The 24,151-nt window shown below is 35.5% G+C and overlaps 1 protein-coding gene across 1 annotated transcript in view; it reads left to right on the forward strand.

Annotated features, from left to right (window-relative positions):
- The window catches only part of LOC115220967 (B9 domain-containing protein 1), a 107,591-nt gene that overhangs the window by 51,992 nt on the left and 31,448 nt on the right, over positions 1-24,151 (forward strand). Inside the window, exons 2-3 of the mRNA XM_029791176.2 lie at positions 14,534-14,602; positions 22,398-22,509. Of these exons, the coding sequence (XP_029647036.1) occupies positions 14,534-14,602; positions 22,398-22,509 (181 nt within the window). The remainder of the gene's footprint in view (positions 1-14,533; positions 14,603-22,397; positions 22,510-24,151) is intronic.

Below are 24,151 nucleotides of genomic sequence, written 5' to 3' on the forward strand. Positions count from 1 at the left end.
TTTCATGAACTTTTTTTCTTCCCGCTGTTTTACATTATCTCTCCTGTCCATTATTTAATGGTTATTCTAGAAATATAATGGAACATGAATGGTATTATCGAGTACAATGGGACTCAAATTTGTTGTGGCAGAGTTGGAAAAATGATTCTGGAAGAAATGGCTAAAATCATCTCAGAGATCAATACTTGATTTGTTGGATGCAGAATTAAAAATATACAGTAAGATAATAGAGTTCTATATTTAAGAGATGAGGAATTATGTACATTATTTACATTTGATGGATATTTCTCCGTTGTTAACATTTTGGCTGATATACCCTCCAGCCTTCATGAGGTGTCTTGGGGAAAGATACTGAATAGCTACTACATGGTCAAATTTAAAAGAATAAAAAAAATTTCAGAACATCTTTGAAGCGTTGCTTTAGTCCAATGTGTTTCTGTCTGGTAGATGCTAACCTCCCGTGTAAATCTGAAACATGACCACTCTCATCATTGTTGGCATTGTCATCGTCACTGTCATTAATCATCATCATCATCACCACTGCCACTACCACCACCACCACCACCATCACCACCTCCACCACCACCACCACTACCACCACCACCATCATCATCATCATCATCAATGCCCTCACCATCACCATCATCATCATCATCACTGCCACCTCTACCACCACCATCACCATCATCGTCGTTATCATCATCATCCTCATCACCACTGCCACCACCACCACCACCACCACCACCATCACTGTTGAAGCTAGGAGTAAGTGGAGGAATAAGGGTTGTTTCATGGAGTGGAGCAGCTGAATAGTAATGATGATAAAGTAAACGGGAAGACGAAAGGAAAAGAGAGAGAGAGAGAGAGAGAGAGAGAGAGAGAGAGAGAGAGAGAGAGAGAGAGAGAGAGAGAGAGAGAGAGAGAGAATGACTTGTGTTGCGTTGGTTAAAATATATACTTTTATTTTCCATTAATTTTGCTTTTCTGTTCATCTCTATGCATCACATCTCTCTTGTATTTGTAAACCATTCTATCTGGTCTATTGCTGTTGTCTCATCCTAGATGAGACCTATGATCAGAAGTGTACAAGCCATGCCCAACACATCTTTTCTTCATTTTTGCTATATTTTTTCAGACATCCTGTAACTAAACCTTACATTATCCAAATTTTTTCTTGTCATTATTATTGCTTTAACCCTTCCGTACCAACCTGCCTAAGACCCATTTCTTTACTACCCACAAGGGGCTAAACACAGAGAGGACAAACAAGGACAGACAAACGGATTAAGTCGATTATATCGACTCCAGTGTGTAACTGGTACTTATTTAATTGATCCCGAAAGGATGAAAGGCAAAGTCGACCTCGGCGGAATTTGAACTGAGAATGTAACAGCAGACGAAACACCGCTTAGCATTTCGTCTGGCATGCTAACGTTTCTGCCAGCTCGCCGCCTAAGACCACCTTGGTTTTATCCCATAAATTTCCTGTTTTTAAGTGATTTAAATTAAATCCTTCCATCAAAATTTCATGTTAATTTATGTTCAAAACTCCAGCTGAATAATGACAAATTTAATTTACTAAATTCTTAATTAATTTCAAAATTAATTTGAAATGAAAGCATTTTATTTCAAAAGAAATATGGTAATGAAAGTTTTAATCGAGATGAAAGGGCTGTGTCTATGGCATTATCTCTAAGATCTGTGAGATTGATTGCCATTACTATTCTGCTTAAACTGTTGCAAATTTTCTCTTTTTTGTTGTGACTTTTGTTATGCCTTTGTCTTATTTTTTTACGTTTTGTTTTGCTTATTTTCTTTTATCCTGTATTGGTTTCTTTCTGTTTTTTTTTGCTCCATTTCATTGAGTTGTGTCTGTTTTTTTTATCTAAGAAATGAAACCCTAGGAATTTAGGAATCAACAACAAGGCGCAGGAGTGGCTGTGTGGTAAGTAGCTTGCTTACCAACCACATGGTTCTGGGTTCAGTCCCACTGCGTGGCACCTTGGTCAAGTGTCTCCTACTATAGCCTCAGGCCGACCAAAGCCTTGTGAGTGGATTTGGTAGACGAAAACTAAAAGAAGCCCATCGTATATATGTATATATACAAATGTATGTGTGTGTATATGTTTGTGTGTCTGTGTTTGTTGCCCCAACATCACTTGACAACCGATACTGGTATGTTTACGTCCCCGTAACTTAGCAGTTCAGCAAAAGAGACTGATAGAATAAGTACTAGGCTTACAAAGAATAAGTCATGGGGTCGATTTGCTTGAGTAAAGGCGGTGCTCCAGCATGGCTGCAGTCCAAATGGCTGAAACAAGTAAAAGTATAACAGTATAGTTTTGCATACTAATTTCCAGAAGAACTTGGCATTCCTTTACTTTTTTGCTTATTTGTCTGTGTTTCACTTGGCCCATATCACTCTTCTTCTCTTGTCACCTTTCTAGTGCTTCACTTTTCAACTTGGTCTTTACTAAACACTACTCCAAGGTTTGCTACACACTTGAATTTATTCTACACCCACGGTTCTCTCAACAGGTTTTAGCCTATAGATATTCAAACTGGATATCAGCTCCAATGCTCAAACTAGTCTAGTGGCAGGCAGCTGGAAAAATTTTAGGTCACCTTCCTTCCAAAATTTCCTTACTTATCTCCAAATATCTTGGGGCAGATTAGGGTAGGAGTTAAAAAGGAGAAAAAAAATCCATCAAGAACTCCCTTGAAAGTTTACAGTCTAGCTTCATGAAAGAAGACTCAAAGAATAAAAGTAATCCTTTCAGGGGTCTTGAAAGGTCTTTTAGATCCATTGCTAATCTTCACTTTCTCATTTAACCTTTTCACATTCAGACTATTCTGTCACATATCATGCTTGTTTATTCAATTGTTTTGTATTAATCCTGCATTATCTCATAGCTTTGAGATTTTTATGATGTGATTGTTTAATTGAGGATGACATTACAGGGTTGGTGTGAGAGGCCAGATCCAACTAGTTTGAGCATGAAGCAGGTAGAATATTTTGGCTGGATATGGCTGGTTTACATGCTAAAGGTTTAATGTTTAATGAATACAGGAGTAATCGTATCCCCCTGGATAAAGTGAAAGCCTGTTGCAGGTAATTTCCCCTCACTGAAGTTTGTGTTGCAAATAGCTATGATGCTAAAGGTTTGAACTACGAGCTGGTACATCAATTCAGTACCGGCTAGATGATCTGTCTACTTTCATTAGTGAATCAGATTGAAAGAAACTCAAATTAAAATGAATAAAATTAGAAATTGGTAATTCTTACAGGTGAACTGAAAGAACAGAAACACAATAAAAAAAAAACAAAAAACAAAATATCCAACGACTAAGTTCAGTCTTTGATCTACATTAAGTTAACATTGTCTTCATGTCTCCATGTACTCACTGTTTATTTCCTCAAAAAATGTTTAAAAAGTTATCTATATCAAACTGCCAAATAAAGTGCTTGTTGGAATTTTGTGTCAAGTTAAAAAAACCCCAAAAAACCAAAAAACAAAACAAAAAACTATTGCAGCCAAATTTATGTTTGAGTGTTTACTTTATGGAAATGGAAACTGGTTATTTGTTAGTGAAATTTGAATTTCAAAATAATTTCTTCTGAATGTTTTGAATAGCTTATAAATCACTTCTTTTCATTTTAAAACAGTTTCATTTTTTTTTTGTTTTTGTTATACAGTTTTACAAATAAATATATATGTTACATTGTTGATGTTTTATTCATTCTATATCTCTAGTTTTAAATGAATTTCTGAAAGATGTGATATTAAATAATTTATGCCTTGAGAGATGAAAATAAACACACATCAAAATTTTATCACTTATTCTAGTAAAAAAAAAAAGGCAACAACTGAAGATGATTTGTGAGATCAATCTTTATCAATTAAGGTTGTTGATAGAGGTCCAAGACAGACAAACATTGTAACAGGTTGATGTGTACCAGAATGGGAAATGAATCATTAACTCTTTAGCATTTAAACTGGCCATATCCGGCATAAATATCCTATCTGTGTTTATGTTCAAACTTGCTAGATCTGATCTCTCATACCTATCCTACAATGTCATTCTAAAAATAAACAATCAGTCATCAAAATCTTAAAGCTACAGGATAATGCATTATTAATTCAAAACAGTATGAATAAATAAGTGTTACATTTGGCAAAATAATCTAAATACTAAAGGGTTAAAATGATGCAGCTTGATTCTGAATCAAATTCAAGTTTGTGTTTCAAAATTAGCAAAGATAAACATACAATCAAACAGCAACAAAAAAAGAGAGTCCTGTTTAAAGAATTACTCTCTAGATTTTCTTTTGGTACATAACCATATTACTTTTCTTTAGTTTTCCCATTCATCATAGGAGCTCCCTTTCATTTTGTAAGCTGGAAGGCATCCCCACAGCACAGGTGTCACAAAAAGCCCCTGTTATCCTCTGTCAGTGATTGGTAATTGATGAATTGTGACAATGCAGAATTTGAGATGGCTCTATGGCCTAAATCAGTGGTTTTCAACATTTTTTTCTTTTTTGGTGAGCCCCTTTGATTACTATTTTACTCTGGTGGACCCCCATAGCCATTCAGTGTCTTAAAACTAGTTTTATAGATAGTTCTTAAAAATTCTTATTTTGTTTGTCACACATATTCACTTGTTGAGCCTAGTAAAGCATTAAAAGAAGCAACATTTTTTCATTGACCCTTAATATACTACCGTGAGTTCCCAATTTGCTGTTTTGCTGACATGGACACCTCAAAAATCTTAAGTGGACCCTCAGGGGTCATATGGATCCTGGTTGATAACCACTGGTCTAAATGATGCCAAGACAACCTCAATAATGCTGGTGCCACAAAAAAAAAAATGCACCCAGTACACTAGCGCACTCAACCTTAGAAACCATGCCAAAAATGGAGCAAAACACGGTCCTTTGATTCAGTGAATCCTATCAAACTGTTCTACTCATGTCAGCATCATAAAGGAGTGGCTGTGTGGTAAGTAGCTTGCTTTTGAACCACATAGTTCCGGGTTCATTCCCACTGCTTGGCACCTTGGGCAAGTGTCTTCTACTATAGCCTCAGGCTGACCAAAGCCTTGCGAGTGGATTTGGTAGATGGAAACTGAAAGAAGCCTGTTGTATATATATGTATGTATGTATGTATGTATGTATGTATGTATGTATGTATGTGTGTGTATATGTGTGTCTTTATTTGTCTCCCCAACATAGCTTGACAAGCAATGCGTGTGTGTTTACGTCCCCGTAACTTAGTGGTTCAGCAAAAATAGACCGATAGAATAAGTACTAGGCTTCCAAAGAATAAGTCCTGGGGTCAATTTGCTCGACTAACGGCGGTGCTCCAGCATGGCTGCAGTCAAATGACTGAAACAAGTAAAAGCGACATAAAATGATGATGAATAATGATGTAGCCTGCGAGCTGGTAGTTTAATACCAAACAAAAAGAAAAAATTGCTTTGCATCCATTGCTTGGGTAACTGCATGTTCTGTTTACTGCTAACCACTTAACCATGGATTATAAAAAAAAACTAAGAATATGTGCCTTATCCAAGGGCATCGCAGCACTAACACTAACAAGAATTGAATTCATAATCATGATATTTGTTAGTGGTTCCTGAACTTTAAGGCCATTGTAAAAGCACGCAAAAAGCACCCACTACATTAATGGGGTGGTTGGCGTTAGGAAGGGCATCCAGCTGTAGAAACACTGCCAGATCAGACTGGAGCCTGGCGCAGTCTCCTGGCTTCCCAGACCCTGGTTGAACCGTCCAACCCATGCTAGCATGGAAAACGGACGTTAAACGACGATGATGATGATGATGGTGATGATGTGTCACTTGTGCATACATCCTGACCACTGGGCCTTCATATGCACTCAGTCATTTTGCCTCTACTTCAATGTTGAAGACACGAAATTGCAATTATTTATTTAAGGTAGAACTGGTACGTTACTCACTCACTCAACCAGCACAGCATTATTAAACCTGTTGGCTTTACATTACAAGAAATAAACGAATGACTGAATGAATGGCTTTATCACTGAGACATCATCCAATTTCTCTGTGATTCCTTCATTTGTGTAATTTGGTTATATTTCCAGTCTGTTGTGTTTGTTTAATGAGATGCCTGGTAGAGACAATATATGATTAGGTGATAGTCACAAACTATACACCCACCTGTGGCTATTTCAGATAAACGTTAGATGGTCTGCTGAGGTTTGTACTGTTGTTTTTGTTGCTGTCATTGTCTACAAGCAAGAAATTTGCTAATTACTTCTATTTCTCATGTACATTGATTAGAATCTTGTATTAGCTTAACAAAGATAATTATAATAAAAATAATACAAAAAAAATATCTTCTTTTTTTCAATTTATTGCTTCTGGAAACCTAGTGAGGTATTTATTGTTGAAACCAAGAATGGTAATTCTGATAAATAGCATCATTTATTACTGATATACTTATGTGTGCGCACATGTGTGTGTGTATGTATACATTCATGCACACACACACACACACACACACACACACGCACACACGTGTCTGTATGTATATATATATATATATATACATACACATATGTACATATGTATGTGAGCATATATATATATTATATATATATATATATATATATATTATTAAAGACATATATTATTATATATATATATATATGTATGTGTATATATGCATACACACAAATATATAGCTTAAGATCTTGAGCCTGGTGCAATGTAATTGAAGTGAAATGACTTGTAGGTGTTGGTGCTTGTTCAAATCCTTTTCAAGTTGTCAGCTGTGTATTTCAGGAAGTACATTTTTAGTTCTACATGGCATACTTCAATTCTAGCTGCCCAAAATAAATACCAAATAAGTAAGAAATGATTACCTGTAATAAATTAACGTTCTATCTCGGTGTAGATTCATTATGTATAGTATATATATATATACACCAATAAATCATAACTATGTATGATCAGTTAAAAACCACTTAAGAATCCTAGTACCGTTTGCCTTTTATAAGGTTACTAGCTGAAAGATCGCCTGCCAAGCAGTTTTCTGCTAGCCATTATGTAATGTTTTCACATTTGATTCCTAATTCTGGTAATTTTTATGATACTGTCTGCTGTCATGCCTTTGCTGCTAAATGTTTTTGTTCAGTTGCATATTTTGGCATCGTTTTGGTTGAACCCACAGAAATGTCAAAATGAACAACTGGTTTCGTTCGTTAATTTCCATAAAAATTCTTATTTATTTACTTTTGTTTCAAAGTGAGAGGAGAGAGTGAAAGATGTATGTAGATGTATATTAAATGGATGTGAGAGAGAGAGAAAGAGAGAGAGAGAGAGAAAGAGAGAGAGAGAGAGAAAAGAGAGAGAGAGAGAGAGAGAGTGTGTGTGTGCCACTTAGACATCACTTTCTTTCTCTCTGTCTCTTTGTCTCACACACACGCACACACATAAATACAAAAAAGATGTATGTATATGTATTTATGTATGTATGTATACATGACAACACACCCTTTCACCCACTCTCTCTCTCTCTCTCACACACATGCACACAAACGCACACACATACATAAATGTATACAAACATACATACAAAAACACATATGTGCATGTGTAACTGATGACAAATGCATAGAGCTGAACATGGCATGCAAAAAGTAAATGAGTAAAAAATTTTTATGGAAATTAACGAAGTGTGTGGGTTCAAGTGAAAGAAAGCCCATATTTTTTTGGACACCCCATGTTGAATCGCAAAATTCTAATATGATATTTGTGTAATAACGAAATCAAACCTGGTGTGTGTGTATGTGTTTATATTACAGAAACAGTGTGGATGTTTATATTAGAGAGACAGTGTGTGTGCGTGTGAGAGAGAGAGAGAGAATGGGGAGAGAACATTGAAAACAATGAATGAAATAAACATGAAATGAAAAAAATCATATAAATGAAAGCTTGTTAAAAGCTATCTTGTACCGAATATTTAAATTTGCGAACTTGAAATATTCAATAATGAAAGGAAGTTCAGAAAATAAATTCTCTTGAAAACTTCAATTTATAAAAAATCTCACTTGCTTAGTAAATATTTCTTTCAGTAATTTATCATAGTTGTTTGCAAATAGTGAATTAAAACTTGAAATGAAAACATTAAAATAGAGAGTGAGAGGATTCACAAATGAAAACAGAAAATTTTGCCCTTGCTATGTCAATACCGGAAGTTGACATTGAAAAACCTTTTTAAAGATGTGACTCATATATATATATATATCTGAAGCAATATTTATTTCTAATAAAACTCTAAACTGAAGACCCTATTATGTATCTGAGGTGAGATTATTCATGCATCCCAAGTATGGAACCAATATCTGCAGCTGTTTTTCATGTGAAAATTGAAAACATAGACACAGATATACACACGCACACACACACACACACACACACACAGAAGTCTATTTCATATGCAAGATAACTGGCAAGATGGTATATTAGGTGTTGTCTATAGTTTCTCTTATCTGGAGTGTAGGTGCTGGTTGGTGGCAGAAGTAGTTGTGGTTATAGCATAGTAGCTAGGGTACCAAAGGTTTCAGTGAGTTGCCTCTATATGCTTCAAAAGATCTCCTTCTTTCTCCCTCTCTTGCTTACCCACTCAAAGGACCATATATAAGAAATGTGTGTTGCATTGGCATTGAATGTAGAGATTTCAAAGAAGTATGAAGTAATTATGATCTTTTAAATGTTCAATGTGAATTTGCATGGAAACCTTAGCACACAGAACCTAAGATATTGGTTAGGCATTAAAGACATCTTCACTACAAGAATTATTTTCACATTCATTTAATTTAATGTATACCATAGAATCTCAACAACTTCTGATATGGGTCATGTTTTTCCTTTGCACTCATGACTTTACCAATTTATGTTACAAAAGGCAGTGAGCTAGCAGAAATGCTAGCACACCAGGTGAAATGCTTAGCGGTATTTTATCTGTCTTTATATTCTGAGTTCAAATTCCGCCGAGGTCGACTTTGCTTTGCATTCTTTCGGGGTTGATAAATTAAGTGCCAGTTGCATACTGGGGTTGATCTAATCAACCTAAATTTTGGGCTTTTTACCTAGAGTAGAAAAGAATTTATTTGTTACAAATTACTTTTTCATATGTAATTGATGTGTCCCTTCCCTTAAAATTGCTGAGCTAGCAGAATTGATAGCTTATTAAGGAAATGCTTTTGTAGTATTTCTTTTGGCTCTTTATGTTCGACATTCAGATGCCTTTGAGGTTGACTTTGCCATTCATCCTTTTGGGGTTCATAACATAAGTTGAACACTGGGGTCGATGTAATTGACTTATCCCTTCTTTTCAGAAACTACTGGCTCTGTGCCAAAATTTGAAACCATTATTACCTGTCTTCACTAAGGTGGAGGTATTGTTTTCAGTTGTGTTTGTTTGTCTGTGGACAAGATATCTCAAGAACTGCTGGATGGATTCAAATGAAACTTTCAAAGATGTTTGGCCTCATGACTGGCATGAACTGATTAGATATTGGGATCGCTCTGGTACTAGACAAGGATTCTGGATTATTTTCCCTGTTTTTTTTTTACTTAATTTTCGAGAGCAGTTGGGTTCATTTTTAGTATCCTCTTTTGTGAGAGCTGACGAGTTTGTTTCAGATATTCTCATTTTAAAAATTATCTCTGGTTAATCGTTGAGAGGACATTGGTATTGCTTTGGCAGAGGTTTGCACTGTCTGAGTGCTCTTGTTATCATTGTTATTATTTAGGCAGCAAGCTGGTGGAATCGGTACCATACTGGAAAAAAATACTTAGCAGTATTTCTTCTGACTTTAAGTTCTGACTTCAATGCTGAGATTGACTTTGCCTTTTCTCCTTTCAGGGTCAATAGAATAAGCATCATTTCAGCTCTGGGGTTAATTCAATCAACTTGTCAGCTTCTCAAAAATTTTCAGGCTTTGTTTCTGTAGTCTGTAGTAGAATGGATTATTATTATTATTATTATTATTATTATTATTATTATTATTATTATTATTATTGTTGTTCTTGTTGTTGTTACTATTGTTCTTCTTCTTCTTCCCCTTCTTCTTCTTCCCCTTCTTCTTCTTCCTCTTCTTCTTCTTCTTCTTCTTCTTCTTCTTCTTCTTCTTCTTCTTCTTCTTCTTTTTCTTCTTCTTATTATTAGCATATACCTGTGAGAATTAAAAGGAGAAGAGCTCTTACCCTGTTAATCAGGCACCTGTGGCTGTTGTGGGTTTTTCCACGAGGAGCTCAAAGCTCTTCCCTTATTGGGAGTTTTAATTTGTTTAATTTTTTATTGTTATATATATTGTTTACATGCTGTAAAACCCACTGTATCATCCTGTTTTTGTCTTTTATGTTATTGCATGTCATTTGATATTATTTTACGTGAGTCCTGATGGCTAATAAAAAAATGTATTATTATTATTATTATTATTGTTGTTGTTGTTGTTGTTGTTATTATTAAGGGAGTGAGGTGGCAGAATCGTTAGCACACCAGGCAAAATGCTTAGCGGTATTTCATCTGCTTCTATGTTCTGAGTTCAAATTCTGCTGAGGTCAACTTTACCTTTCATCCTTTCAGGGTCGATAAAATAAGTACCAGTTGAACACTGGGGTCAATGTAATCGACTTGTCCCCACCTCTCCCAAGCTGCCCTTGTGGAAAAAAATTGATATAATTATTATTATCATTGAGTGAGAGAGTAGTGCATGCCACCAAAGTGACACTGGGGTAAAATATACAAAACCCAGTATACCCATCATGACTACCCGTCTGATAAGGGTACACTAGGAACATGCTTCACAACCATATGTGTGTGAGATGGTGATCTTATATCAAGATAAACAGTGCATGAACTGGCAGGTGGGGCTCAGTTAGAATTTTCTTCAAGTCAAGTAGCCCATTCCTCTGAAAAAGTCCCTGAATAAGGGTTGTTTAAGGATGTTGAACAAAACACTCATGTTTCCAAAAGTGAATTATTCAAACTCCAAAGACTTCCTCTCAACTCATGGTTATGATGCTCCTCCACTAGCGATGCACATATCGTCATGATCAGAGATGCACATATCATCAGCCACTAAGGGACATGCTCAACTGGTTAAGGTCAAACAACTGACAAGCAAATCTGTGGTATTGAGCAGAATATTTGCTGTAGCCCATCTTTTATACCAAGACAAAACAATGTACATGATAACACTTCCAATCAGTTAAGATCAGAAGCCATGAGAACTACTGCCTGGTACTGCATCAGGGCATTTATTATTATTATTATTATTATTATTATTATTATTATTATTATTATTATTATTAATTCATTTTTATCAAATCTTTTAATTTTGTTATGCATTCTTGTACATAATACGTTATTTTCCAAATCTTCTAAATATCAATGGAACCCATTTATAAGCAAGGCAGCGTGTGACCATTCCACAGTCACTGAAGCAGAGGGTGGGGAGGAGGAGGGGACTTCTAAGTTATGCCATCATTTCACTTTGGTATATCAAGTTAGGTTTAAGTCCAATGCAAAGCTACTGAGTAATTTTTCACACACTCCATGAACTTCAAGCCAAATGATGTAATATGTGAGGAGATGGTTTGTCTAAATACTTAAAGATAACAAATACCTTTATATATTCTATGAATTATTTAATGCTAACATCTGAGAAGTTTGTTCAAAGTAGTGACACAATCAATAAATCATGATTATTTACAACAACATTGATAGTAAGGATGTAGAAGGTATGGCTGAGTGCCAGACTTAATGTTTTTCTGTAGTTTCAGAGATTTATATTTTACTAGCAGTATCGCCCGGCATTGCTTGGGTTTGTAAGGGAAATAACTATATAAGCATTTTTAGAGAGTTATAGCCAAGAAATAGCAAAAAAATCCATTAAAAATGGGAAAAAAATGATGGTAAATTTTTTTTTAAATCGTTGACTCATCGTAGACATTTTTAGAGAGTTATATAATAGCGAAAAAAATGCATCAAAATGGAAAAAAAAATGATGGTAAATTATTTTTAAAATTGTAGACTCATCGTAGACGCGCGCTAATACCCAGAAGGGCTCGATATGAATCACGACTATAAGATACCCGCTTTTGGTTACACTGCACCGGAAAATGTGGGAGTAGTTAGGAATCTAAATCGTAGGAGACAGACACACAACTTCACTTTTATATATAAAGATGATTATATTTAGTTTCAGAGACTTATGCTGTAAGTTCAAATGCTGCTGGGGGAAGGGAGTCAACTTTAATGTTTATCATTCAATTCATCTGGGGTTGATAAAAGAAATACCAGGTGCAGGGGTGGCTGTATGGTAAGTAGCTTGCTTACCAACCACATGGTTCCAGGTTCGGTCCCACTGTGTGGCACTTTGGGCATGTGTCTTCTACTATAGCCTCGGGGTGACCAAAGCCTTGTGAGTGGATTTGGTAGACATGAACTGAAAGAAGTCCGTCGTATATATGTATATATATATATGTATATATATATATATATATATATATATATGTGTGTGTGTGTGTGTGTGTGTGTGTGTGTGTGTTTATGTGTTTGTGTTTGTCCCCCCAACATCACTTGACAACCGATGGTGGTGTGTTTACGTCCCCGTAACTTAGCAGTTCGGCAAAAGAGACTGATAGAATAAGTACTAGGCTTGCAAAGAATAAGTCCTGGGGTCAATTTGCTCGACTTAAGGCGGTGCTCCAGCATGGCCACAGTCAAATGACTGAAACAAGTAAAAGAGTAAAAGAGTTATGTACTTTGGTCGGTTTCATTGGTTACTGGAGTTAAGGTAGGATAATTGTTGTGCTGATGATGCCTATTGGGATAGAAACATGTGCAAATGACTGTCCTCTTGTCTCCAGACAATAAACCTGTCCATTTCCTAAATGGCATGTCAACTTTGGAGAAATTCTTAATTCTTGAGATTATCTCTCCTTTTGATATGAAACTGGTTTCAAACACCATTTGGTAATTGTGATACATCCCTTAGAAGCAGGGATAATGTTAACCAATCAATAATTTATGTTGTATGGTATTTGCGGTACCTGTATTTATTTATGGTATCCTTTATATTCCACTGGCCACTCTTGAGTTATTTCTCGTATCTCATTTTTGTTTAATTGACAACACCCTACACCAATCTTACAAACTGGAATGGTTCGTGCCAGTGTGAGAAATGCTGATTTCTCTTGCCCATGACAGTTTTCTAATGAAGGAAAGGTGCTACTGTTACATTACTGTTAGATATTTTATTGATCTCTGGTTCATTAGAAGGGGAGATAAAAAATTTGGCATTGGACTTGGTATTATTTCTAGCGTTGAGCTGGCAGAATCGTTAGCATACCAGGTGAAATGCTTATCAGCATTTCGTCTGTCTTTATGTTATGAGTTCAAATTCTGACAAGGTCGACTTTACCTTACATCCTTTCAGGATCGATTAAATAAGTACCAGTTACACACTGGTGTCGATGTAATTGACTTAATCCTCTCCCCCAAGCTGCCCTTGTGGCAAAATTTGAAATCATTATTATTGTTTTTATTATTATTGTTATTATTATTATTATTATTATTATTATTATGTTCTCAGGTATGTGTAAGTGGCTCTCTCTCTCTCTCTCTATCTATCTTTCTCACATGCACGTCCATTTCATATATTATGGCGGTGAGCTGGCAGAATTGATAGTATGCTGGGTGAAATGCTTAGCAGCATTTCATCTGTCTTTACATGCTGAGTTAAAATGCTGCTGAGGTCAACTTTGCCTTTTATCCTTTTGGGGTCGTTAAATTAAGAACCAGTTGCATACTGGGGTCGATGTATTTGACTAGTCCCCTCTCCCAAATTTCAGGCCTTGTGCAATTAGTAGAAAGGATTATTTCTAGCTGGTAGAGTGAGCACATAGTTTTTCCCTATTTACTTGTTGGGTGTGTAGTTGGTTTGTTAGATGTGTAGTTGATTGATGACAGAACGCTAATCAAAATGCCTGCAGCTTATAGTGACATATTTCTACATTCTCAGTTCAAATCATAGTAAGGATGAGTTAGTCTTTCATCTTTATAATGTTCATCAAAGTAATACTGAGCAATCACTGAGGTAAATATATTCAACTTCTCCCTCCACCATCATCATATTCACTCTACAAATATCTTGGGGGTTTGGGGATAAACTCATGTTCAAAATAAATATTTCTTTATTGCCCACAGTGGGGCTAAACAAAAAGTGGACAAACAAGGACAGACAAAGGGATTAAGTCAATTACATCGACCACAGTGCATAACTGGTACTTATTTAATCAACCCCGAAAAGATGAAAGGCAAAGTCGACCTTGGTGGAATTTGAACTCAGAATGTAACGGCAGACAAAATACTGCTAAGCATTTTACTCGGTGTGCTAACGATTCTGCCAGCTTCATGCCCTTTTCAAAATAAATATTGGTTAAATTTAATATATTTTTCCTCGTTCTGTTCCAGTTCCCTGAATTTGATGACATCTATTGCCGTCATTGTTTTGTCTATGGAGATGACTGGATTATTACTGCGGTATGTATACCATTAGTATTGCTGAATACTGTATCTTTGAATTTACCTGTACCACATGCTTTTTGATTCCTCCAGGATCTTTCTGGTAAATATAGATAAGTCTCATAGATTAGAAAATGAATTTTGTTATCCTGCTTGCTACTTGTGAGTATATATGTTTATATATATATGCTTATATATGTGCATATATTTATATGTATGCATATGTGTGTGTATATATTTATATATATATTCTTTTATTCTTTTACTTGTTTCTGTCATTTAACTGTAGCCATGCTGAAACACCACCTTTAGTTGAACAAATTGAGCCCAAGACTTATTCTTTGTAAGCCTAGTACTTATATTATCGGTCTCTTTTTGCTGAACCACTAAATGACAGGGATGTAAACACACCAACATCGGTTGTCAAGTGGTGTCGGGGGGGGAGAAACAGACACACAAATACATACATACATAATACATACATACGTACATACATACATAATACATATATACATACATACATATATATATATGCACACACACATGCACCAGATATATATGTATGCTATTAAGGTTCTCATTTTGTTAAATGAATAAATAATTCATCATTCTAATTTCTGAAAGTTGATGAACAAACTAAATTATTTCTCCATTTTCTTATTTGTATTATAAATTAACGGTAAAATATTTCTTTACCTTCACCCGTTTAATACAATAAATAAGTTAATTGCATTGCAATTAAAAACATTTATGTATTAAGAATTTGGGTACTTTACCAACAGTATATTGGATAAATACTATCCTTTAGTGGGTTGCACCCATAACCCCTAACTTACTTTGTGTTATATATATATATTTATATAGTTGAAGTTTACAGAAAAACAAAAGACGTGAGTTGTTGCATCAACTGGTCTCTTTGCTTATTGAAATATAATGCAAGCAAATGGCCGAGAATTAAAGAAATACCTATCCCTTAATGTATTCCTCTGGCAGAATTAATGCGATACTATGTGTGTGTGTGTGTGTGTGTGTGAAGGCTGGTCCTCTGAATCATAGGGTTCCACCATTTCCATTCATTGAATTCCAGACAACAAGGCCTTTAGTGATCTGGTGCCATGCAGTGAGTTTTAAACAAGTGATTTTATGCTTGCGTAGTAAACTTCTTAGGCACTTATCCATTCCTGTATCCATTTATATATTACACTCATCATTTTCACATTCACTTTTCCTGCCTGCATGGGTCAGATGTTTCTTTTTTTTCTTCTGGGGCATATTTTCTACAGCCAAGTGCTATATGTCATCATCATCATCATCATCATTTAATGGCTGTGTTTTATGCTGGCTTGTGTTGGACAGTTTGATGGGAGCTGGTAAGCATGGGGTCTTTGCCAAGCTCCACTCTCTACCTTGGTGTAGTTTTTACATCTCGATGTTCCTAATGCCAACCACTTTACATATATATAATAAAAATTCCATATATTACATATATATAATAAAAATTCCAGCGAAACTAATTTAAACATACCTATTTTACACATTCTTAAGGGTTTAAAAAAATTAAAATATAGTTTATTGTAGGCGCAGGAGTGGCTGTGTGGTAAGTAGCTTGCTAACCAACCACACGGTTGCGGGTTCAGTCCCACTGCGTGGCATCTTGGGCAAGAGTCTTCTGCTATAGCACCGGGCCGACCAATGCCTTGTGAGTGGATTTGGTAGACGGAAACTGAAAGAAGCCTGTCATATATATGTATATATATGTATATGTGTGTGTCTGTGTTTGTCCCCCTAGCATTGCTTGACAACCGATGCTGGTGTGTTTATGTCCCCGTTACTTAGTGGTTCGGCAAAAAGAGACCGATAGAATAAGTACTAAAAAGGTGGTGCTCCAGCATGGCCGCAGTCAAATGACTGAAACAAGTAAAAAAGTAAAAGAGAGAGAGAGAGTATTGAAAATTGATAAAGTTATATAAGGGCCTGATGATTAGGGTGGCATCTTGAGAGGGGTTCCAGGGAAACACGGAGTGGTTTAGGAACCCGAGGATGTACCTCATGAAACACTTGTTGACAAGTAATAAAACAGTAGGTATTTAAAATAAAAATAAAAATTCTTTTTATTTGATGAGATGTAGGGGTCTACTATATCTAAATTAATATATATATATATATACAAATTGAGATAGGAGTTGTAAATGCAACCCTCCATGGGATAATATATATCCAATATACTGCTAGTGAAGTACCCAACAAAGTTAATACATAAATGTTAAGGATTGCGATGCAATCAATTCATTTACTGTATTATATGGGCAAAGGTAAAATGATTTACCACAAATTACTAATATAAGATAAGAAAATGGAGAAATACATCTAAATCAAATATCAATTACCAGATAATACTCAATCACATACTTTATTAAACCACCACACCACATAAGAGACTGTAGGGTTAAACATAAAAAACAGAACAAATCAGTGTACATAAAGGAATGTACATAAAAAAGTGTACGTAAAAGAGTAATATTGTATAATAAGTAGAATATATATAAAAAAGAGAATATAAATATAAGTAAATATAAATATAAGTATAGATTACATCTTACAGCTGTTTCGGCCATGTAGATAAGTATGTCTCATTTTACCAATATGAGCCTTTTATGGTAGGTCTTACATTAGGATCCAAAGTGGCACATATGTATGTCCAGGTTCCAGTTAGTAATTTTCCTTATGACATAAATACACTATTGGATTTGAATTTAAATTATCATTGTCTTCCTCACGGTTGGTTCGCCGAGAGCTGCCCGACCTCCACCACACCGCACAAAAAAACATCCACATCCACATCCAACCCTAAGAACAGTAGCTTGTGCCCTGTTTATCTCCTAAATACCAACCTACCCAAAAAACGTCCCCCACCACCACTCCATTAAATCTGCCTAAATGCATAAATACCAGAACTTATTTTGACAGCCAGCTTCCTGAAGATTTCATCTGAATGAAACAGTTCTAGTCCTGTAGAAGCTCCTTCTATAAAATAAATTACATTACTCTGCTATGTATTGAGTACCTTATTTACTGTGGTTAACCCCGACTCAACCCGGGACCTACATATATATATATATATATTTAAATTTAAAATAATAAGGGTGAAAAACTGAATATCAGTTTGATTAATATCAATTTAAATCCAGTGGTCTAGCATATTTAAAAATCTGAAGTTTCAGAACAAATTATATTACATACATATAAAAGGGATGACCTGAAGTAGACATCCACTATGCTTTAAGTGGACATTCATCATGTGGACGTCTCGTGTATAGTTCTGCAAATTATAATTTCAAAGACGATCACACTGACGAGTTTACGGATGATTACGTAAATGATTAAGTAAGCATTAACAATGAAACCTGGTTTGTGATTAGTCTATATTTTGTATATATATGTGTGTATATATATATGTGTGTGTATATATATATATATATATATATATATATATATATATATATACACATATAAAAGGGATGACCTGTAAGTGGACATCCATTATGCTAGAAGAAGATCCACTATGGTCTTACCACTAAGAAAGGAATTTTCTCAAGAAAATTTAGCAAATGCCAGAACATAAGTGAGCAAGACAAATGTCTTGCTCACTTTTATATGTGTATATATATATATATATATATATATATATATATATAATATTATATATATATATATATACACACACATATATATATACACACATATATATATGGTTCAACTTTACAGAAAGTAAAAGATGAAGACAGATGAGGGAACAACAAGCAGATGTATTAGTTTGATGCTTTGGAAGAATGGAAATATCTTTGACATTTTCAGCCTATGCTTTTCGACAGAAATGGTTAAGCGGAACAAAATGGAGAGGGAACGCAAAAAAATAAAAAAGCAGGAGGAGAAAAAATGTGTAGGGATTAACAGTTCAACATGATGAAAAGAAAAAAGAAATATATATATATATATGTATAAGGATGAAAAGGAACACACGAGTTGATATATATGAAAAAACAAGTCAAAATAGAAAATGCTAAAATAATTTTATAAAGAACATTTCAGTACTGGTTTCAGTCATTTTGAGACCTTTTCAACTGTAACGATTAAATGCCACTTATATTTGAACACTATACAAATATTCTTTTAAAAAAACTTTTCTTTTAATTTTTCTAAATTTAATTATTTAATCATTATAGTTGAAAAGGTCTCAAAATAACTGAAACCGGTACTGAAATATTCTTTATAAAATTATTTTAGCATTTTCTATCTTGACTTGTTTTTTCATATATATATACATATATATATGCATGCATATGCACAAACACACACACACACACACACACACCCACGCAGACATACATACATGAAAATGTAATATATTTGTGTCCTCATCACTGGAAGCTGTTGCATCCGAGGAACTTGTCCTGATTGCTCAACATCAATGATTTTGTCCATGTTTAACAAGGAATATGAGATTGTCTATTGTAGCATTGGATGGCATGTAAACACCCCGGGAGGAATGGTGTGAGGAGCAAGTTCTTTGTGCACATCACTGGTTCGTTTTAATGACGATGGAAACCATTGAAAATATGTGATATATATATATATATATATATAAGAAATTTGACCTCCAATATATATCAGGCTAAAAACTCTGCGGAAAGTTACTCGAAAATACCATCAACATATACAGCAGTTATTAAGTTCCTATTTAACATAACTAATGCAGAGAGCCTCAAAAAAAAAAAAAAAAAAAGAGAGAGAGAAAAAGTTGCTGGTTTTTCAAAATGATTTTTTTCATTTTTTTATGTTGGTTATTTATTTCCTGTTTTAATATCTTTTCTGTCATTTTTCTTAATGAGCTAAAATAGAAAACAGACAGACATGAAGAAGAGGATTTATCGATCGCAGTCTAAACTTAGTAATTTGATTACTGGTCCTTATTGTCCACCAGTGAATCATTTTGACATGTCGTGGCTTGTGCTGTGATGGAATTAATAAATGAATTAATATTGGCCAGCACATGGTAGTAGTGGTAGTATCAAGTAGCAGCGAAGATAAAGTATTGGATGACCATCTGAGAGATAGTGAGTTCAAAGCCCCAGCAGGCATGTCATTGTGCATTATTTTTTAATTTTAAAGGCAGTGAGCTGGCAGAAATGTTAGCACATTGGGCGAAATGCTTAGCGGCATTTCTGAGTTCAAATTCCACTGAGGTCTACTTTGCCTTTCATCCTTTCGGGGTTGATAAATTAAGTACCAGTTATGCACTGAGGTTGATGTATTTGACTTAATCCTTTTGTCTGTCCTTATTTGTCCCCTCTGTGTTTGCCCCTTGTGGGCAATAAAGAAACATCATATTTTAATTTTCTATGTATGTCAGTTTGCTTAGGTGCCAGAGTGGTGTGAGAATGAATGAAATAGGGACATCTTTTTTATATATAATTCATATAAATTGTGTGGTTAAGGAGTCCTTTTTGCAACCACATGGTTTTAGGTTCAGTCCCATTGCATGGCACTTTGAGCAAGTGTCTTCTACTATAGCCCCAGGTCAACCAATGCCTTGTAAATGAAATTGGTAGACAGAAACTGTGCAGAAGGTGGCGAGCTGGTAGAAACATTAGCACGCCGGGCAAAATGCTTAGCGGTATTTCGTCTGCTACTTTGTTCTGAGTTCAAATTCTGCCAAGGTCGACTTTGCCTTTCATCCTTTTGGGGTAGATAAATTAAGTACCAGTTACGCACTTGGGTCAATGTAGTCGACTTAATCCCTTTGTCTGTCCTTGTTTGTCCCCTCTATGTTTAGCCTCTTGTGGGCAATAAAGAAATAAGAAACTATGCAGAAGTCTATCAGGAGTGGCTGTGTGGTAAGTGGCTTGCTTACCAATCACATGGATCTGGGTTCAGTCCCACTGCGTGGCACCTTGAGCAAGTGTCTTCTACTATAACCTAGGGCTGACCGAAGCCTTGTGAGTGGATTTGGTAGACAGAAACTGAAAGAAGCCCGTCGTATTTTTACATATATATATATATATATATATGAATGTGTGTGTGTATATGCTTGTGTATCTGTGTTTGTCCTCCCCATCGTCGCTTGACAACCAATGCTGGTGTGTTTACATCCCCGTAATTTAGCGGTTCGGCAAAAGAGACTAATAGAATAAGTGCTAGGCTTATAAAGAATAAGTCCTGGGGTTGATTTGCTCATCTATAGGTCAAATGACTGAAACAAGTAAAATAGTGAAAGAGATACATATAGATGTGTGTGTGTGTGTGTGTGTGTTGTGTGTGTGTGTGTGTGTGTGTGTTACTCTCTCCTCGCTTGATAACTAGTGCTGATTTGTTTACATCGCTGTAACTTAGCGGTTCAGCAAAAGAGACTGATAGAGTAAATTCCAAACTTGAAAAACAAGTACTGGGGTCAATCTAATAAACTTAAACCTTTCAAGGTGGTGCCCCAGCATGGCCACAGTCCAAAGAATGATACAAGCAACAAGCAGATAAAGACACATGCACACACAGCATCACATTACATATGGAATAGTGCAATGAGATTCTGTAATTTTGCTTGTTTTTGTTTGTTATGTAATGCAGTGGTTGTATAACATAATATATGTTTCTTTATTACCCACAAGGGGCTAAATATAGAGGGGACAAACAACGACAGACAAAGGGATTAAGTCGATTACATCGACCTCAGTGCGTAACTGGTACTTAAATTATCGACCCCGAAAGGATGAAAGGTAAAGTCGACCTCGGCGGAATTTGAACTCAGAACGTAACGACAGACGAAATACGGCTACGCATTTTGCCCGGCGTGCTAACAATTCTGCCAGCTCGTCACCCTAAACAATACAACGCGGTGTAGGAGTATAGCCAAGATCATCCCCTTCATCATCATTATCATCAAGTGCTTCCCATGTTGGCATGGTTGCATGGAGTCTTTGTGGTCCAAGTCAGATCTTATTTTTAATTATTGACCTCCTGGACAAGTTGCAGGACTGTGTCCTACACTTGTTTCATTGTGTTTTTATTGCTGTGGCTTGATGCACATTCCAAGTGTCAACCATTTTACATGGGTTACTGGGTGCATTTTATGGAGGCAACAGCAAGAGACTTAAAGGGACCCCTTGACCTTACAGTGTCAGGTAGAAATGTTGTGTATAACAGAGCTCGAAAAAATTAGTATCAAAACTAACAAAGGGCCTCATCAGTATCAAGTTAGCACTGCAGCATTAAAGATTTAGGGGTTAGTACACATTAGGGCTGGTTTCTCAGTTTCTCTGGTGTATATATTCCTCCTAAATGGGGCACCAGTCCACCACAGGACTACTTATTTTTACTTGATGAGTAGACTGGAGCAACGTGAAATGAAGTGTTTTGGTCAAGAACCCAACACATTGCCCAGTCAGGAATTGAAACCACAATCATCCGATCTTGAGTCCAACACCCTTACCACTAAGCCATGTGCCTTCATTTAGTTGTACAGCCAAATCCTTCAGGCATGAAGAGAGATGCATCCAGCAGGGAATGCCTTTACTTTTCACTTACACTTTTTTGCACGGTCTATATTTTTTATTTATGTTGTTGTTGTTCAACTCAGAGTTAACTCTAAATTCTAAAGAAGCAGACTTATGATCAAAATTCCAGCTGTGACCATCCCCTTTTAATTTTCTTTTCTTTCCAGTTCTCTTTTCTATTCTACATTATTCTTTGTGTCCTTCTTTCCTATCTTTTGCATTTTTTAAGAAGATGGTGATGTTTTCTTTTCTTTGTGTTGTTGCAGGGTTTGGAGGAGGGCATTACCCAAGTGACAAAGAAAAGTCCAGACAGACGTCAAGTACATGTCTGGAACTTTCCATTGAATATCACATTTAAAAGTACCAACCCATTTGGCTGTAAGTAACTCCACATCTCTATTTCTACCTTTGAAATTCATAATTTAGTTCATTATTTAAATTGTGATGATACTAAAAGATTAGGTTTGGTCAGTCCACATTACTCCTTAAGGAGCATAGGGCCAGATTTGTGGTTCTTATGGGACGAATATATTCCTCTCTATATGGGACACCGGTTCATTGTAGGATAACCCACTTTTACTAGCTCAGTGGACTAGAGCAACATGAAATGGTACTAAATACAGAATGTTCAAGATTTATTTCTGTTACCATGGCGAGAAATTATAATTTTTTTTCCAAGGTTTTTCTTTTAATTGGAAGATGCAATTAAAAAGTACTGTCCAATTCAACTGAGAATTATATACATTTTTTTTATTGTGTTTGCCTGAATAGACAGAAATGGTCTTTGGAATTTAAAGTTTTGAATATCAGAAATTCAGAATCCACTCACACAGAGAAAGAAATGATGTTTTAATTTTAAAAATTTTCATTAATTAGATATTGATTAGGGTTAGTGGATTTACAGTTGTAGAACTTTTTTCTGTATATAATTTAGTGGAAATGTATTGTTGCAGGTATGACTGTGTGGTCACAAGTTTACTTGCCAACCCTATGTTTCCTAGTTCAGTCCCATTGTATGTTACTTTGGGCAAGTGTCTTCTACTATAGCTTCAGGCTAACCAAAACCTTTTGAGTGGAAACTGGAAGAAGCCTGTTGTATATGTATTCTTTTATTCTTTTATTTGTTTCAGTCATTTGATTGTGGCCATGCTGGAGCACCACCTTTAGTCGAGCAGATCAACCCCAGGACTTATTCTTTGTAAGCCTAGTACCTATTCTATCAGTCTCTCTTGCCTAACTGCTAAGTGACAGGGACATAAACACACCAGCATCGGTTGTCAAGCGATGTTGGGGGACAAACACACACACACATATGTATACAATGGGCTTCTTTCACTTTCTGCCTACAAAATCCACTCACAAGGTTTTGGTCGGCCCGAGGCTATAGTAGAAGACACTTGCCCAAGGTACCACGCAGTAGGACTGAACCTGGCAAGCTACTTACCACACAGCCACTTCTGTGCCTATATATATATATATATATATGTGTGTGTGTGTTTGTATGTATATATGTGTATATATCTAGTTGTGTGTTTGTCTTTGTCCCTCCCCACTGCTTGACAACCAGTGTTGGTCTTTTTACATCTCTGTAACTTAGCAGTTCAGCTAAAGAGACTAATAGAATAAGCACCAGGCTTAAAAGGAAATAAGTACAGGGGTTGAATCATTTGACTAAAAACCTTCAAAGTAGTGCTCTAGCATGGCCACAGTCAAATGACTGAAACAATTATAAGATAAAAAAAAAAGATATAAAACTGTGAATGCAAGGTTTCTCAACCATTTTTTTTAATCTATGAACCCCTTTGATTTCTATATGATGCAGATGGAGCTTCATACCCATTTGATGTTTAAAAACCCCTTTTTGTATTTTTATCATTAAATATTATTAGGAAATGTATAAAAAAAATTACTAAAATATTTTGTGCATTGTAGAAATATAACCACTTTATAAATTTTAGCAACAAAATCTGATATGAACCCCCAAGGGCCATCTGGACCCCCAGTTGAGAACCACTGCACT

Source organism: Octopus sinensis, linkage group LG17 (assembly GCF_006345805.1).
Source record: "Octopus sinensis linkage group LG17, ASM634580v1, whole genome shotgun sequence".
NCBI lineage: Eukaryota > Metazoa > Mollusca > Cephalopoda > Octopoda > Octopodidae > Octopus > Octopus sinensis.